General features: G+C 36.1%; 1 protein-coding gene across 1 annotated transcript in view; it reads right to left on the bottom strand.

The window, feature by feature from the left end:
• Wsck (tyrosine-protein kinase Wsck) overlaps positions 1 to 18,481 on the bottom strand; it is a 475,983-nt gene that overhangs the window by 288,313 nt on the left and 169,189 nt on the right. Inside the window, exon 8 of the mRNA XM_090414787.1 lies at positions 3,992 to 4,152. Within this exon, the coding sequence (XP_090270913.1) occupies positions 3,992 to 4,152 (161 nt within the window). The remainder of the gene's footprint in view (positions 1 to 3,991; positions 4,153 to 18,481) is intronic.

The following is an 18,481-nucleotide window of genomic DNA, read 5'->3' as shown; positions in this document are numbered from 1 at the left end:
AATTAACACGGTTAATTTATCCCTCGATGTTGCCACGTATATCAAAATCACATTAATCAAATATAATAATCAATGGCAAAAATTACAATTCGTCCATGATCGATTACTGTATTAATAATTCGTTTTATGTGGTACTCTTTTAGGGGGACGTCGGGGGGAAGAGAAAGAAGTCACAGGGTGCTAAATCAGGTGAACATGGCGAGTGATCCAACACACAAACTTGGTTTTTCTCAAAAACTGCCTCACAATGTTCGAACGATGAGATGGTGCATTATCGAGCAAAAGTGACCAGCTGCCTGCATCATGATATTTGCATATGCGACGAATTCTCACTATCAATCACTTCAAAACTTCGAAATAAAACTCACCACTGACCGTTTGGCCAGGCGGAACGAATTCTTTGTGGATAATGCCCTTGGAATCATAGAAAAAAAATCAGCAGTCTTTACTTTTGACTTCTCCAAGCGATTTTTTTTCAGATGCCCCTCTTCTGGTGGTCTCCACTCAGCACTTTTTGGGCTCATGCTCAAAACGCCACATTTCGTCACCAGTAACGATCATTTCAAGGAAGTTTGAGTCCTTACAAGCAGTTTAATGAGTGTTCAATTCGATACATTTTTTGGTTGTCGGTCAACTTGTGGGGAACAAATCACGAATTCAATTTACGAAGACCCAAACTCTTGGTCAAAATGTTGTGCACGGTTGATTTTGGAATCCCCAATTTATCTTCAATCAATCTCACAGATGATTTCGGGTTTTCTTCGATGAAAATCACGTGTTTTTGGATGTTAACTTCGCTCAGTCCAGTTTTTGGACGACCTGGTTTTTCGGCGGCCTCATGCGTCTCATGACCACTTTGAAATCACTTAAACCACTCATAAATTTGAGTACGGGATAAGCATTCATCACCGTATGCTTTTTGAAGCATTTGGGTAAAACTTTTAGCAAGTTTAACACAAAAGTCAATCGCAGCTCTCTGTTTGAAACTCATTTTCTGATCGTTCGTCAAAACACACTGTCGCTCTTGGCACTATAACTCGGCTTCTAATGAAACAAATGTCATAAACAGTTGACACAACATTAATGAAGGTTGCCGCTTTCGACAACAGAAAGATACAACAAGTGGCGCCACTAGTTTCTTCTATTTTCCAAAAGTTCAGTTTATTTTTGGACAGAGGGTGTATTAGTTTTTGCCTGAGTATCATGGGCATCTCCAGTACATGTATAAAGGCTAATTAAACAATAACTGACAATTCCAAAAGGCACCATATAAGTAGCTAGTGTAAGATAACTAAAAAATGTCATTAAATTTCCTAACTTATTTAAAAAAAAAATTGTAGATAAATAAATAAATAAATAAATAAAATATACATGCAGTAAAACCCCGTTTTTACGTTCCCGCAATTTACATTTTCCTGCCATTTACGTCATTTTCTGTTGGTCCCGTCTTAGGGCCTTTTTCTAACGATATATTGTTGTCCCGCCATTAACAACTTGATGTGGATGTTATTTCGTGATTTGCGTTTTTTTTCCTCGGGTGGCAATACTGATTTTCGAATCTGCACATTTCTGTTCTCAGATGGTGTTGCTTTCGGCAGTAGTTTTGTTTCCGCCATCACAGTGACTTGCAAGCTTGCAGCAGTAACATAGTGATGAGCGATACCATGATTTTTCAATCGCAGTAAGAATTGATATTGCAGAATTTCTGCTACGTCATTTAGCATGTGAAAGTTACTTTCAAGTTGCGGTAGTGGATTATCCATGTTAGTAACATGGAGAAAAAAGACAGAAAATGTATTTCAGTAGAAGAAAAGATGGCAAATTCTGTGACGTGTAGATTGGCATGCCAGAACACGTGTGCATTTAGCAAAAGATCGTGGTCTCTCCGTGTCCACTTTGAACACGATAGTAAAAAAAACAGGTCAAGCACTGAACTCATTGCAAAACAATCTGGCGCGATGTCCAAAAAAATAAATAAATAAAAATAAAAATAATAAAAATTTTATTTTTAAATAGATACATGTAAGTAATTGTAAATTCATTTATTTTCAGTTATTAAATTTTATAATCTGGTATGTAGACACATACTAGTAGTAAGTCATCTTTTAGCCTTTTTTAAATGTTTTTTTACATTTCCTGCTATTTACACTTTTTTTCCATCAGCTATACAAGCTTTACAAGCTGACAATATTTAGCAGCTATATCACATCTGCAAAACTTACAGTGGTCTTTTGTAGCGTCACCAGGAACTTCACACAACCATTTATTAAATATTCCCATTTGCAACAACTCCCTCCTAAATTTTTGCTTGTAAGCTTTATTTTTCTCTTTGCTCATTTTTGAAGAAAGGTATAGAACTCTTTACTGCAACGAATTACGATCAGTCTTTGAAAACTTCCCACTCTCTATCGTAACTACCAACCAGAACACTGTGCAAAGACTAACTTGAAGCGGTGCTATCAACTTTAAGGCGAAAAAATGGCAGACTGTTGGGCCACGTGACTGACTGACTGACTCATCATGTGTTTGAAACATGTACGATGCTCGCACCAAATGTACAATACAATTCCTTATCAAATGCGAACATCTGGAAAACTTTTAAAACTATTTCTTTAACAGTAAGTTATAAAAACAACTAAAGAGAGCTAGAACTAGTTCTGAAGGAGCTAGATTAAAATTTTTGGAGCTGGGGAAGAAAAAAAAGAGCTAGATCTAGCTGCAAAAGAGCTAAATTGGAAACACTGCATCCACCAACTAGATACATGGCATGGAAAGGTTTGGAGAAACATGCTGTCACTCTTGACATTTCCAAAGCTTTTGTTCATGTATGGCATCAAGGCCTGCTAAACAAAGTGCCATCTTTTAGTGTAACTACTACTACTCTGTAATTGGATAGCCAGCTTTCTCTCTGGTCATTCACTATGTGTCATGGTGGATAGCTCCCTCTCTTCAAGCTTCACCACCGAAGCAGGAGTGCCTCAGAGCTATGTTCTATCATCACCAATAATCCTATTCTCAGCTTTGCTTATGATAGTACTCTCCACCCTTCAATCTTTCAATAAAGCAGGGCCCCTCTAATCACCTTCAATACTATCAAAACAGTCTTGCATTTTCTCTCACAATACGGACATCAGCTCACCTACTCCTATCCTCAAGTAACACGCAAATCACAAGACAAGATCAGTTCATTCTTCTTGGACTAATATTTACTTCAAGTCTCTCCTGGTGTAAACACATCACATTAATCACTTCTCAGCATCTAAAAAACTAAGCATTATTTTTTTCTCTCAAGATGCTATTTTTCACCTACCCAGCTAGTAACTCTATACAAATCCCAAATCCACCCATCCTTAGAAGACTGCTCACATGTTTGAGGTGGTGCACTTAAAACTTCCCTAAAAATTCTTGATGCTATCAACAGGAGAGCAGATCAAGGATCAGTCTTTAAGGAAGTGATCATAAAGGATCACTTCTTTAAAGACTCAACTCACTTCAACCTTCCCCCTTTTCTCTCTCTCTCTCTCTCTCTCTCTCTCTCTCTCTCTCTCACACACACACACACACACACACACATGCAATATTTCAGCTTTGTGTGTGTTCGACAGGTACTTCCATGGTCACTGCTCCACTCCAACCATCATTCCTACACTGCTGAGCTTGTTAGAACAAGGGCAGAACTGAATCCCTTTTCAGTGTAACTGCAAACACACCAAACTTGATTCTCTTCTCCTTTCCTCTTTTATTCCATCTACCTCTCTTTCCTCTGGAACAGCTTTCCTCATGGAGCATTCCCAAACTACAAACCTGCAATTCTTCAATAAAAAGGTCAATAAACTTTTTCTTCCTCAATCCTCATCTGCACTGTAGGCATGGCATTAATGTACTTATAGGTTCTTCAACCTCTTGTGTATGGGATACTTTTTTTTTCTTTTTATTCTAATACTTCTTAAGGAACAAGGAAAGTAACTATATGCAAACTCCAATTACTTACTGCTTCAGAGCCATGGACACGTAACACCATTTCATCTGAAGGTCGCCTTTTTCCATAGCGTCGCCGAAGAAGAAAGTATACAATAACAGAGATGACCAAGAGAAATCCAAATACTCCAATAGCAGCAGAAAGAATCACAGATAATGTTGAACTAGAATATGCTATAAATGAAATTAAAACAATGTTATTTTTAATCTTCAATATAACAACTGAATCCAAAAATGTTTAGTACTTTAAAAAACAGTAAACTTTACAGCAAATACTGCTTTAACATACGAGGGTGGTCTGAAAAGTTCTCGGCCTAACAATGAAAAAATGAGTTTATAATTTCAAAATTATTTTCATTTTTCAACATAATCTCCCTTAAGACTAATTTATTCCAGCGATGCTCCAGCGCCATTATCCTGCCTCTGTAATGGTTCTCGGTAAGATCTGCAAAATACCCCTCTACAGCTGCAATCACCTCTTGATTCGAAGAAAAATGCTGACCAGCAAGGAAGAGTTTTAGTTTTAGGAAGAGATAGAAGTCAGAGGGAGCCAAATCTGGGGAATAGGGTGGATGTTCCAACAATTCATAGTGCAGATCCCTTAATTTTCCCATTGCCAAAACACTTTTGTGGGCAGGTGCATTGTCCTGACGAAAGATGATTTTTTTCCTTCTGCAAAAGGATTTTTTTCCTTCTGCAAACGGATTTTTTTCTTTCTCACGAATTTTGTCATCTAGTCTGGTTAAAGGATCGGAATAATATTCCCCGGTTATTGTTTAACCCTTTTCAAGATAATTAATAAACAAAATGCCTTTAGCATCCCAAAACACTGATGCCATGACCTTTCCTGCTGATGAAACCGACTTTGTCTTCTTCTTTGGCACTGAACAACCGGCTTCTGTCCACTGTTTTGACTGCTGTTTGGATTCTGGTGGGTAATGGTTAATCCAAGTCTCATCCATAGTAAAAAATCGATGCACAGAATCAGTTTTATTCTTGTTAAAATGCTCCAAGCACTGTTCAGAGATTTTCATGCAATGTTTGAGCAAGTGCAGCACACATCTTGCGCAAAGCTTTTTCATATGCAATTCTTGGTGCAAAACATATCCTACACGTTCTTTTGAAATGCCTATAGTCTCAGCAATAGCACGCATCTTGACTCGCCGATCATCCAATACCATATCGTGCATTTGATCAATGATTTCTGGTGTTGTTACACTTTTTGGACATCCTTCATGGGGATCATCTTCAAGGCTGGTACAGCCACATTTAAACTCGGCAGCCCATTTCTTAATTGTCGAAAATGAAGAAGAATGCCCATAAACTTTATGAACTTCGAATGAATTTCTTTTAGCGTTAAACCTTCTTTTATAAAGTATTTTATAACTGCACGATACTAAATTTTATCCATTTTAAAGGACACAGACAACACTTTTGCTTCAGACAGCTGTATAAAACAAACTACTTGATAGAATGACTTGCAATTTCATGGATGCTTATGACAGATATACCAACTTAGAAAAAAAAAAATCTTGCCGATAGTGTTGCCATCTATGGTCAAGGCCAAGAACTTTTCAGACCAATCTCTTACTTTCTCATTATTGAAAATTGCTATTCTAATTAAAATTCACTATAGCAAACTATCTTTCATAATTAACTATTTTCGACGAATTTGCTATATTGAATGGCCTGCATTTTAAAGCAGCAAAAATTGGTAATCTAAAACTGGCTTTTCTAACTAAACCTGTGAGACTTTTACTGTGACTATTTTTAATTTAGGAAACTTTCAATAATTATCACAGCTATTTCATCAAATTTTAATTTCTTTAGTAAAACAGCCACAAGGAATTGAATTAAATGAGATTTATATGAAAAAATTTTATGAGATAGTTACATAAAAACATACACCATGTTACCATATGAGCCTCCATAGTCCAATTGGTATAGATGAAGCTTTGGTTGGAAAGACCAGGGTTCAATTCCCGTCAGTGACATGAGGAACCTTTATCTGGTCTCTTTCGACAAAAGGTGAGATAGCCAGTCTCATACAGAGGTAAAGGGTTTTTTCCACCTGGAAACTCAGGTTTTTTTGTTCCCCAGAACAGGCAAACCAGCCTAGTTAAAACACATGGATTACAGTCATGAATCATCACTGCTCTGCTGCATCCCCTAAGGGATGCAGCAGAGGAGTGATGAACCCCTCATTAGGGAACTTTAGCTGCCCTAAAGGGATGGAAGAGATGAATGAATGAAACAATCAATATTATCATGAGCCTAAAAAGTTTCTAGTAAGTATTAGATGAACATCTGATGCTTTTAGTTTTTTTTTTTTTTTAATGTTCCTGTCATTTAAAACTAGTTTCACAGAGGCTAGAAGAATTCATTATCAAAACAATTCCACCACTGTTTTCCTGATTTGTTTCAATCATTTTAAGACTGGTGGCATACTTAAGCTACAAGCTTCACAATAATTACATACACTTTGAAGTAGATTCGAATAAATAACTTGCCTATTCTTAGATATTCTATCCATTTTTAATAAAAAATATTCATATAAGATCCCCCCTGCCACCTTCCCTCAAGCTCCAATCCTTTAGAACATGTATACTTAAAAGACTATGGACACAATTTCCCAAGCCTATTGAATTTTAAAAATGTATTAGCAAGTCGAGTTTGTAGAAGTTTGTTTTACAAAATACCATACTTTTAAGTGTATAAGACGATATACTTTTTTTCTAAAATTTTTAGACCAAAAATTGGGAGTCATCTTATACAGAGGAGGTAACCGGTTGAGAGACCTGCAGTTGCTGTGGCGAAATTGGCAGTACCTTGTATCCATGAACAGGCTTCCTTCTGCCAATCCTTTGTTAACTCAGTCGATTGAAGTCATTAACGTCTGATTCTGAATAAACCAATCAGAACTCTGAAAGCATTCATATGTCTGCAACTCGGCAGGGTAAGTTTAAGCTAGTGCTCAAAACAATATTTTGAGCACTAGCCCATAAAAATGACCAAAAATAAAAAACAATTGCTATATTCTTCAAAATTCAAGTTAAAAGTCATCAATTACACAAAAGGACATGGAAATAAAGCTTCAGGAAGACAGTTTGGACCTCCTTCCACTAAGTGTATGATTAGACAGTGGAGATGTTTAAAACACTGATTTCTTAATTTTGTGCTCAAATAATTAGGGTTCATCTTACACATGGAAAAATACAGTAATTACCATAATTTATTTTCTTTTTTCTGGATTATTATATTTATGAGTATTTGTTTATTTCTTTGGAAGATCCATTTGTTTCTTTGTGTGAAAAACCTTTTTTTAAAGGGTTATTATTTTTGATATTATTATTATTAAGAGAGACCTCCAGGAAGTCAGGGACTGATTGACGGAGGCCACACACCAGCTGCCATATTGTTCTTGAATTTATTCATGTTGCTTGCATGCACAACATCCAATAGCAATCCATTCCAATCACGTACTACTCTATGAGAGAAAAATCTAAATCTCACCCCTTCTTAGCAGCATTCATTCTCAATTTCAAAGGATGCCCTCGTGTCCTTTCCCGACCCTTCATAAAATAAAAACTTCTATCAACTGAAATCCTATGACCCTTTCAGAAGTTTGTAAGTTTTAATCACATCACCCTATTTCTGTTTGCAGTCTACAAATTCTCAATCTGTCTTCATAATCAGTATTCCGCAATCCTGATATCATTTTTAACACATGCTTCTTTGCACGCTCTCCACTATATCAGAATCACAATGGAAACCAGGAGACCATACCTGTGCACAATAGTTCAAGTGTAGTCGTATCAAGGTCCTGTAAAGAGGCAAAATGACATACTTATCTTTACATGTCAAAGTTCATTTCAGCATTGCAATTATTTTTTGAGTTGTATTTGCAATCTTTGCTACATGGCCTCTGAACTTCAACTTGCTATCTACTAACACTCCAAGGTCCCTAAGCATGATCAGTTTCTTCTAGCATAATCCCACCAATATAATACGACACTGGATATCTAATCAAGTCAAAGTGATGACTTTAAATTTACTGACATCCAATTTCCCATGCCCACAACTGCAGCCTATTCAAACCATTCTGCAAGTACGTCATATCAGCTGCATTCCTGATTACCTTACCTATGTTACATACAGCAAATAGCTGTATGTCAACTGTCAAATCCTTCCCAATATCATTAATGCACAGTATGAATAACAGTGGACTAAGGACTAATCCTTGTGTATAAAACTGGTCACTTTAAATTGTGCAGGCTCACATCCTCCATATACCACTTTTTGATATCTGTCAGTCAGCCATCCTATTATCTATGCTAATATTTTATAATCCAAACCCCTATTCTAAAATTTATGCAACAGTCTTCGATGCTGTGTTCTGTCAAAATCCTTAGCAAAATCCAGAAGAATCGTGATGTATCCATTCTCCTTGTCGAGTTCAGTTGTAACATTATTATAGAATGTGAGCAAGTTGCTAAACTTGCCAAGTTGACCTTCCCTTAGTAAACTCATGTTGTTCATTGCAAAGTAGAGATTCACTGTCAACCCATTTCTCAATGTGAGCCCTAACCAATTTTTCCAAAATCTTTACTACCACTCCTGAGATACTGATTAGTCGAAAGTTGGATACATCAGTCTTTGCACCACCCTTGTGCAATGGAATGACCATACATTACAATACATTCTTTCCACTCATGCAGAATCTTCCCTGTTCTGAGACTGGAATTATATATCCTGGTTAAAGGAATAATCAGTTCAGCTGAATGCTCTTTTAGCATCTAAGCTGATATCCCATCAGTCCCTATGGTTGAATTTTTATTCAGTTTGTGCAACAGCTCTAATACCTCCTCCTCATACACCTGAGTTTCTTCATCCAGTGAAGAAGTAGCAGTGAACTCAATGTTGCATATACCAGGTTGATAGCTTTTAACAAAATGAGCACTCATTAGTTGAACAACCTCTTCTGCATCTTTCACCCTCACACCATCTCCATTCAGTAGAGATATTCTTTCATATTCATTCTTTCTTTCACTTGCAGCATATTGAATTCTTAGGGGTTATCTTTCGCTTGCAGTTTCTTTTTTTACTGAGACTTAGCTTTCCGTACAACAGTTGTAACTCTTCTGGCCTGCTACTTATAATTTTCATAATGGACACCATCCTTATGCACATGGTATTCCTTCCTGAGCTTCTTTTTCTTATGAATCTTTCTTGATGAGATTACGCATCCATTTGACTCCTATCCTATTTATTTTTAGAACTCTCAGGACACATCCTGATATTGCATTATTTAAGTATTTTTTTATATACTTCTCATGCACTGTCGATATTCTTTCCATCCAGAACCAATATCACTGCGCTGAACTCGTTTTAGTGCAGTGCATGCATGATTCTCACAGTTACAATTTGTGCTCTGATGATGTAATCTACCATTTTCTACCATTATCTGATGATAATGGTAGAAAACCAGTGAAATATTAATAAGTTCAATAAATTAATATTTATTTTTTTCATCTCTTGGTGTTGTTTATACTGTGAAGCACTAATATGAATAATTAAAACACATCAACTAGGCAAATCAAAACTAAATTGTCAAGAGAATTCAATCGACTTGCCTTCCTTAAAAGATGTTGGGACACCATCTTTTAAGGAAGGTGTCCCAACACTATTCCTAAGTGCCTAAAATTCAGACAGAAATTCAATTCAGAAAAAGCTAGATGTAGAACATGAAGAACTTTCTGAAATACTTAATCCAGAACTGTGGCCAAGTCTATATACCTTCTTGGAATGCCACTAAAGAATTTAAGAAGGTTAAGGATTGCCATTTGAAAAAGTTTGAGGCCTTTCAACAATATAATACTTCCTGACCATAACTACAGAAAGAATGCATGCAAAGCAATTGTGAATCTTTTGTCATATATGCACTCTCAGCAGATGCTGTTAATGCATCTTCCTCGAGGGCATAATTTCACCATTATTTCAACAAAAGAACCAGTTTTGAAAATAATGACTAGTGTGGAACATGGTATCTATGATTTCTCACCAACAGTGGCTAATAACATTTGCCTTGATGTGGCCAGTATTCTGACTAAATCCAAACCGTCCAAGAATAGCATTCCACCCAAAAAAATATCAGCACTTAAAAAGTTATACTACTGTTTATTATATTTTCTATTATAGATTATAATAGAAAAAATTAATCATCTCCTTAAGGACTCCTCTATTTATCAGATAACAGATTGGGATCATACTAAATCTCAAAAGAAAAAAAACAGATAAACTATTAAAAAATGTTACATCTTGTCCTTATAAAGAGATTACCATAAAATGTAAACCTTTTCATCTCAAACCATAAAAGATATGTGAGGACAGTAAACCTAATAACTCTCTTCATTCAATAATTGAGAGCATGCACAGCCCTGCCTACAAACTGACCAAACATTTATGCAGATCATTTTCCACTTCACAAGCAACTCTTCCTCTTTCATATAAAAAATTTATTGCACTTTAAAACTTTAATAAAAAATTCAACCTTAACAGATTCTGACATTACTTCACTGTTCAGCAACATGCCTTTGGCAAAGACCCTTGACATTATTAAACAACATTTCCTCTCTCATATAACTGAATTATTCAAATTCACCATTTATTCTGATTACTTTTAATGAAAAGGTAAAATATATAAACAGCTCAATGGGACTGCTATGAGTCCCCCCCCCCCAATCACACAAAGACAAACTAGCCAACTTCTAAGTGGAATATCTTGAAAACCCACTCAACACAGCTAAACTCAAACCATGGTTTGGTTGCACTATGTTGATGGGTTTGCCATTTGGCCTTGGCCCAGACACATTGCACACATTTCACATCTCATATAGCACACAGTATCTCAACAGCCAGCTCAAAAAATAAACTTCGCCACAGAAAAAGAAAGCAACAATTTTTTCCCTTTTCTAGATAAACTGATAACAAGACTTCCTAATAACTCATTATCCATTTCCATTTACTGAAAATTCACATATACAGAAAGGTACTTACATAAGCAAACACACCACCCATCCCAACAATATAGCATCCTCAAAACATTTACTCACCTAGCCAAGGCTATTTGAGAAAATAGCCTTGGCTAGGTGAGTAAATGTGAGCTCAGGACCTACAGAACATTTTTTTAGCCAATGACTACAATCCATATAAAGCAGATAAAATGCTACACGAATCTCCCATCCCTCCTACATCCAACACAAGGATCACAGCAAAACTATTCCAATCCCATATATTAAGGGCACATCAGAAAAGATAAGCTAAAGTTCTCTCCAAATATGATCTCTATGCAACTTTTAAACCAGTCATGCAACTAGCCACCCTTATCTGCTCTCCTAAAGATCAACATCATCCTCTTGCACATTCAGAAGTATAAGTTCCTTCTACCTGCAGTTGTGATGTGTTCGCTATTTGGCCACATGGCCCGGATTCACTCCTCTCCTTCCTAACACACTTAAACAACCAACACCCTAGAATCAAGTTCACCCTGGAAAAAGAGGAAAACAATAACCTCCCCTTCCTAGACACATTAGTCACCCGCCAACCTGATGGAACCTTGGTTTTCTCAGTTTATAGAAAACCCACCCATACAGGCAGATACATTCACCAACAATCCCATCACCCCCCCCCCTCACAACAATATGGAGTTATTAAGACACTATTCAACAGGGCAAAAATAATCTGTTCAAATGATCAAGCCCTAACCACTGAACTAAATCACATCCATGACACTTTCTCAGCCAATGGCTACCCCCCCCCCAAAAAAAAAGAATCCAAAAAATACTTAACCCAGTTATCCACAACCCACCATCCCCTCCCCTTCACAAAAAAAGATTACTCTAAATCCATCACCATTCTCTACATCCGAGGCACCTCGGAAAAAATCAACAAAATCTTAAAAAAACATGCCTTGACCACTTGTTACAGACCACATAGAAAATTGGCATCCCTTATCTGCTCCACTAAAGACCAACCACTTTCCCTAGACCTACCTGGTGTATACCAGGTCCCTTGCAGCTGTAAATTGTCCTACTTTGGCCAAACAGGCAGGACAGCAAACATCAGAATCTCAGAACACAAGGATTACATCCGATTTCACCAGTACAGCCACTCTGGGCTTGCAGACCACGTTCTGGATACTTGCCACAGAATAAGATGGAAGAAAGCCACAGTAATACACCGCAGCAAGTTCAAATATGAAAGACTATTCATGGAATCAGCCTCAGACCTTAGGAACATGCCAAACCTCAACAAATTTGGATGCATGAGACTGCCCCAAATTTGGGAAACATTTATCAGAAGAACTTCAGCCCAAAGGCCAAGAACTACCAATATAGCTTGCCAGGGTGCACCATCAGGACTTTAGGAAAACGTTAGCTTCCTAGCTTCGGTTCTCATTTGCTGTTATGTAGTACTTGTGTGCACTTGTCTTTGTATTAAGTTCCCAAGAAGATGGCAACATGACGTTTGCCGAAATATCGGAAAGTATATATTAAAGTTTATTTAATTTATATTTCTAGTGTACGCTATCAATTCCTTAATTATTAGTTATCATGTTTAACCAGCATATAAGCCTCTCAACAAGAATAATTTATCCAAGTGTAAGCAAACAAAGTTTGTATCTGAAGTATCTTCAGGACTGAGGCAACTCATGGTAAAGGTGGACCAACTCTCATCACTCCTTGTCTTAGCTCCCATAATGCAAAGCACATCTCCTTGAAGACATGTATAATGCTATACATTAAGGGACAAGACCTTTATTGAGGTCTCGTCAGTGGGAGCCAGACCCAGAAGTGGTGATACTACAGGCAGAAGCAATGGAGAAGTCATATTTACCTATACGAGTTGCCAAAAGGTGTACCACCTTATTATTAAATTACGCTGGATTTAGAGAAAGATGTTGGAAGTTTTTTTCAATGTATTACAATAATGTGCAAGGGAACTGGTGCCTCTTTTGGATAAGGTTCCAAGAGAGGAATAGCAATTATAAGCTAATTGGTATCTCAATGTGGAATGAAGGTATTAGGGAAGTTGGTAAAAGACAGAATTCAAGACTCGGTAGACAGGAATACGATACTTTTAGGCAACAACATGATTTTGTGGAGGGTGGGTCTTATCTGGGTAATATGCTTACATTACTTCTATTATAAATAAAGTGACAATTGAGGTGGATAAAGAAAATGGCTACTCGGACTGCTGGACTTTGCAAAGGCATTCGACAGGATTACAGATGGAACTCGGTTGGATAAATTGGAGCAAATGGATATGAAGTTAGTAATTTGGATAAGTGAGTGTATGAGAGCAGTGTATGAGGGAGTTGAGTCTGGGAGAAGGCAGGCGACTAGTGGAGTACAGCAGGACACAACACTTAGTCCTCTGCTGTTTGATTTATCTATCAGTGACACAGAAATGATTTAAGGGGAAATATTCAGTTGTTTGCTGGTGACACAAAACTGGAAAGAGAAGCAGTCAATGAAGATTATGTAAAAATCCTGCAGGATGACTTAAATAGACTGGCAGTATAGGCAAAGGTAAATGGCTACTAGTTTAATATGGTCAAGTGTTGGGTCATGTACTTTGGGATGAACAAATCACAAACTGTGTACTACACTGATGGAAGTGAGGAATAGCAATTCCTCACTTCCATCAAGAAAAGGAGGAAATTGATGAGGCTAGAGTTTGGATATAATTGTGAATAGGGAATTGAAGTTAGCAGACATATTGCAAAGATGGCTAAATACCAAGGGCGAATATTCCAGGTGTGCGGTGCTCATCCACTGAATAGCAGTATCACTGATTTTTTTTGCATTTATTCCCATTAAAGACTTTCCTAATTGTTTCCAGATTCTGCATGATTCCTAAAAGTAAACAAAATAGCCTAATGCTCCATGAAGAGTACAGTTTCAACATGTAAACAGTGTATCACATTCCCATTAATAGCCTGGCTGTGCATTCAAAATACACACATCTTTGAGCCCTTTGAAAAGATGGCACAGCAGGTCAAATTCTTAGCGTTCTAGTACTTTTAAACAGCACAGAAGGCAAGGCGGGGTGAACTCTGAAACAATAGCACCTAGAAGCTGTGATTGGTTGTGTCAACTAATCCAGCTGAGCATTGTCATGAGTTGTTGTTTTTGTTTTCTCAGTTTCATCTGTTTGCGTACGTGAAGTGTAAACTGATGTGGTAGGCTAGTTCTTATATATAATATAGATAAGTGTTTAATGTATAATTTTCAATAAAATTATACATTAAACTTTTTTTCAATGGGAAAAAAATTTTAAACTTTCTTTACAATGGGAAACAGTATTGTAGTCACAGGAGGTAAGCCTTGTCCTCCTCTTCCAAATTTTACACCTTTGAGTAATTCAAATATACCAATCAAATATAGCATTCTCCTTCATTACTGTTTTCTAATATACAATATCTTAAAACAAACACATTCCCCCTCCCCCCAACTCTGCACAGATATTCAAAGTTATCCTACAATTAATTGCATTAGACTAATTAAGCTGAGCACTGATGTGCTATATACTCTTAAAGCTTTCATACATCGATAAAAATGCAATCATAAGGTCAAACTGACGTGAATTTTGTAGGGCAGGTTGCATAAGCCACTACAGCACACCTAACTGAAATGGACACACGATGCCACTGCTAAATACATAACATCAGATTACATGGGTGTTGAAGAACACATTAACAAGAAGGAAAAAAAATGTTATTATTCTCCTTTATAAGGCTTTAATAAGGACACATTTGGACTGCTGCATGCAGAATTGGTCTCATTGATTCAGTGGGAATGAAGAAGTCGTGGAGAGTATCCAGATGGTCATGACTGGTCATAGAATACTCCTTATGAGAATGGACTGAAGATCTGTGGACTTCAAAAACAAGATAGTCAAAAAAGAGGGGACATGATAGAAGTATATGTTATTAAAGGGGGTTTATAGGAATGACTGAAGATTGGTCATCCATGGAAATTGTAGAAGATTATGGTTAGCAAAGATGTTAGGGTTAGATTTTTTGCTTGGAGGATGACAGATGAGTGGAAGAGGTTGCCAGAGGAGGCTGTGAGTGCTTCATCGGTGAAGGACTTTAAAGGATTTGATATTGTGTGAATGATCGTTAGTGTCTTCCATGGAGTCTGTGACTCCTTGGAGATGCCCGAGAAATAATAATGACATACACATAACAGTAATGAAAAGATCCGAAGAAGTAAAACATAAACACGGATAATAAAAGCTGAGATGTGTTAAAAAAACTTTTACTTCAATATTAAAAAAAAAAAAAAAAAAATTTTAATTGTTCAGATTTTCTTTCTGTTCTAAAATAAATTACTAGAACTCAAACTGTATAATAAGTAAGTACAATTAACTCTTTTCTTTTTTGTTAGGAACTTTTAATGCAAAGCTAATTACATAAATAATTTCTTTGTAATTCCAGTTGCCTGGAACATTCATGGAGGTATTTTTACTGGTCAAGCATTTTGAGTGGAATGGGAAATAAAGATGTTCATCCCAGTAAGAATAATTTCTATTATTCAGAGAAGATCATTAGATCAGAGCACTAACACATTAGATAACAAGTGCTTGGATATGGAGAGCAGAAATAATAAAGCATGGGTTGCAAATAGGAGAGCTAACATCAACATATGGAAGGAGAAATGATTAAGAAAAAATCCAGAGAGTTGAAAGAATGATGAGAATTAAGTGGTATTCTGGAAATTTGGTGAATGATTTGTATTAAGTCATTACTGAATGATAAATGCATGCAAACACAAGAAAGATATTTAATTAACCAAATATTTCAGTCTGGAAATAGCAGACCATCTTCAGTGGTATTACAAGAACAGTTTTAAAAAATACAAGCTAGAATACTAACAATAGATCGTTAAAAATAACACGCTGCATGATTTTATATCACTAAGTATTAAGTATAAAACGGAACATTTTGAAGTAGAGACATGATTGAAAAAAAAATAATAAAATAAAATAAAATAAAAAATAATGAGTAATCTTGATTAGACTTTCCCAGATTTTTGATATAGAGATACAGTCATTACGATTCAGGTCGGGACGATGGAGTAAGGCCTCCACGCTTTCCTTGAACAAACGTTCGAACCTATAATGGGATGTATGTAAGAGGCGAGTCCTGGACCAAAAGATGCTGTGGTCAGTTTCAATCCCATGTTGAGCCAATCCAGACTTTTCAGGTTTGTTGTGAAGAATGGAGGATTGATGTTTTTGGATTCTTTTTTCAAGAGAACGTCCAGTCTGTCCAAAATAGGAAAGATCACAGTTGCAAGGAATTTGATAAACTCCAGGAAGAGATAAGTTGAGCGTTTGTCTTTAGGAGAAGGAAAATGAGAAGACAATTTGTTGATAGGTGAATACGTAGTTGTTAAATCATATTTCTTTAAAATTCTTGCAATATGTTCTGAAATACTGGAGATATAAGGAATAGGCACTCAACGTATTGAAATTTTGTTGTTTTGTGGAGGATTATAAGAATTGAGAAGATATTGAGTACTTTTTTTAGAAAAGCCATTTAGTTTCATGTGTTGTTGGATAGTAGAAAGTTCTTTCTGTAGATAATCAAAAGTAGAACAATTAGTTTGGGCTCTTCTGATGAGGCATTTTATAATTCCTGTTTTTTGACAAGGATGATGGGCTGATTCTTTAAGAATATAACGACCTGTGAATGTTGGTTTCCTGTATACTGTAGTTGTAAGAATATTTGAAGGTGACCGGATGAGGAGAACATCTAAAAAAGCTAACTGGTTGTTTTCTTCTATTTCCATAGTAAACTTTATACAATGATGCAAGGAATTAATACTGTTTAAAAAAGAAGGTAAAGAGTTTTTGCTGTGAGGCCAAATAGTAAAGATGTCATCTATATATCTTACCCAAAAGGATGGTTGGGGGAAAATAGATGAGAAGAGGACTTTTTCTAAATGTTCCAAATAAAAGTTGGCTAAAGCAGGAGAAAGAGGACTTCCCATGGAAGTTCCTTCTACTTGGCTGTAAAATTTATTTTGACATACGAAATATCCAGAATGTATTACCAAATCTAATAGTTTTATAATGTCTTGAGGAATGATGTCAGCAAGTAATTTTAAAGTTTCCTTGAGAGGTACATTGGTATATAAAGATTCTATATCAGAGCTAACCATAAGATCTGTAGGTTGTTATGAGACATTTTTTAATTTTTCTAAGAAATCTGAGGAGGTTTTAAAAAAGAATTAGAGTTGCCAATGTAAGATTTCAATAATTTAGCCAATTTGGCTATATGGTAAGTAGGAGAATCAATACAATCTACTATTGGACGAAGAGGATAGTCAATCTTATGGATTTTTGGAGGGCCATGAAATCTAGGAGGTCTTGCAAAATGAGTTTTAAGTCTTTCAATCGTGTCTTTATCTAAACTGCTGACTTCATCTAAGAAAGAATTTAATTTCTTTAGTTGTCTGTCAGTTGGATTATAATCAATTTCTTGATATGTGGAGCGATCGCGAAGCAAAAGAGAAAGTTTTCTTCTGTAATTTGTTTCGTCCATAACTACTGTTGCTTTTCCTTTGTCAGCTTTGGTGATAATGAGGTGATTATTTTTTCTCAAGGACTGTAAAGATTTCATTTCAGAAGGAGATATGTTGGAAGGAGGAAGTTTGGCCTTAAGTTCTTCGAGATCGCTCCACATATCAAGAAATTGATTATAATCCAACCAACAGACAACTAAAGAAATTAAATTCTCTCTTAGATGAAGTCATCAGTTTAGATAAAGACACGATTGAAAGACTTAAAACTCATTTTGCAAGACCTCCTAGATTTTATGGCCTTCCAAAAATCCATAAGATTGACTATCCTCTTTGTCCAATAGTAGATTGTATTGATTCTCCTACTTACAGTATAGCCAAATTAGCTAAATTATTGAAATCTTACATTGGCAACTCTAATTCTTTTTTAAAACCTCCTCAGATTTCTTAGAAAAATTAAAAAATGTCTCATTACAACCTACAGATCTTATGGTTAGCTCTGATATAGAATCTTTATATACCAATGTACCTCTCAAGGAAACTTTAAAATTACTTGCTGACATCATTCCTCAAGACATTATAAAACTATTAGATTTGGTAATACATTCTGGATATTTCGTATGTCAAAATAAATTTTACAGCCAAGTAGAAGGAACAGCCATGGGAAGTCCTGCTTTAGCCAACTTTTATTTGGAACATTTAGAAAAAGTCCTCTTCTCATCTATTTTCCCTCAACCATCCTTTTGGGTTAGATATATAGATGACATCTTTACTATTTGGCCTCACAGCAAAAACTCTTTACCTTCTTTTTTAAACAGTATTAATTCCTTGCATCATTGTATAAAGTTTACTATGGAAATAGAAGAAAACAACCAGTTAGCTTTTTTAGATGTTCTCCTCATCCGGTCACC

Source organism: Typopeltis vanoorti, chromosome 25 (assembly GCF_054136105.1).
Source record: "Typopeltis vanoorti isolate ZY-2024b chromosome 25, IOZ_Tvanoo_1.0, whole genome shotgun sequence".
Classification (NCBI taxonomy): domain Eukaryota; kingdom Metazoa; phylum Arthropoda; class Arachnida; order Uropygi; family Thelyphonidae; genus Typopeltis; species Typopeltis vanoorti.
Note: the sequence above shows the minus strand (reverse complement) of the source record. Positions and strands in the feature narration are given on the sequence as shown.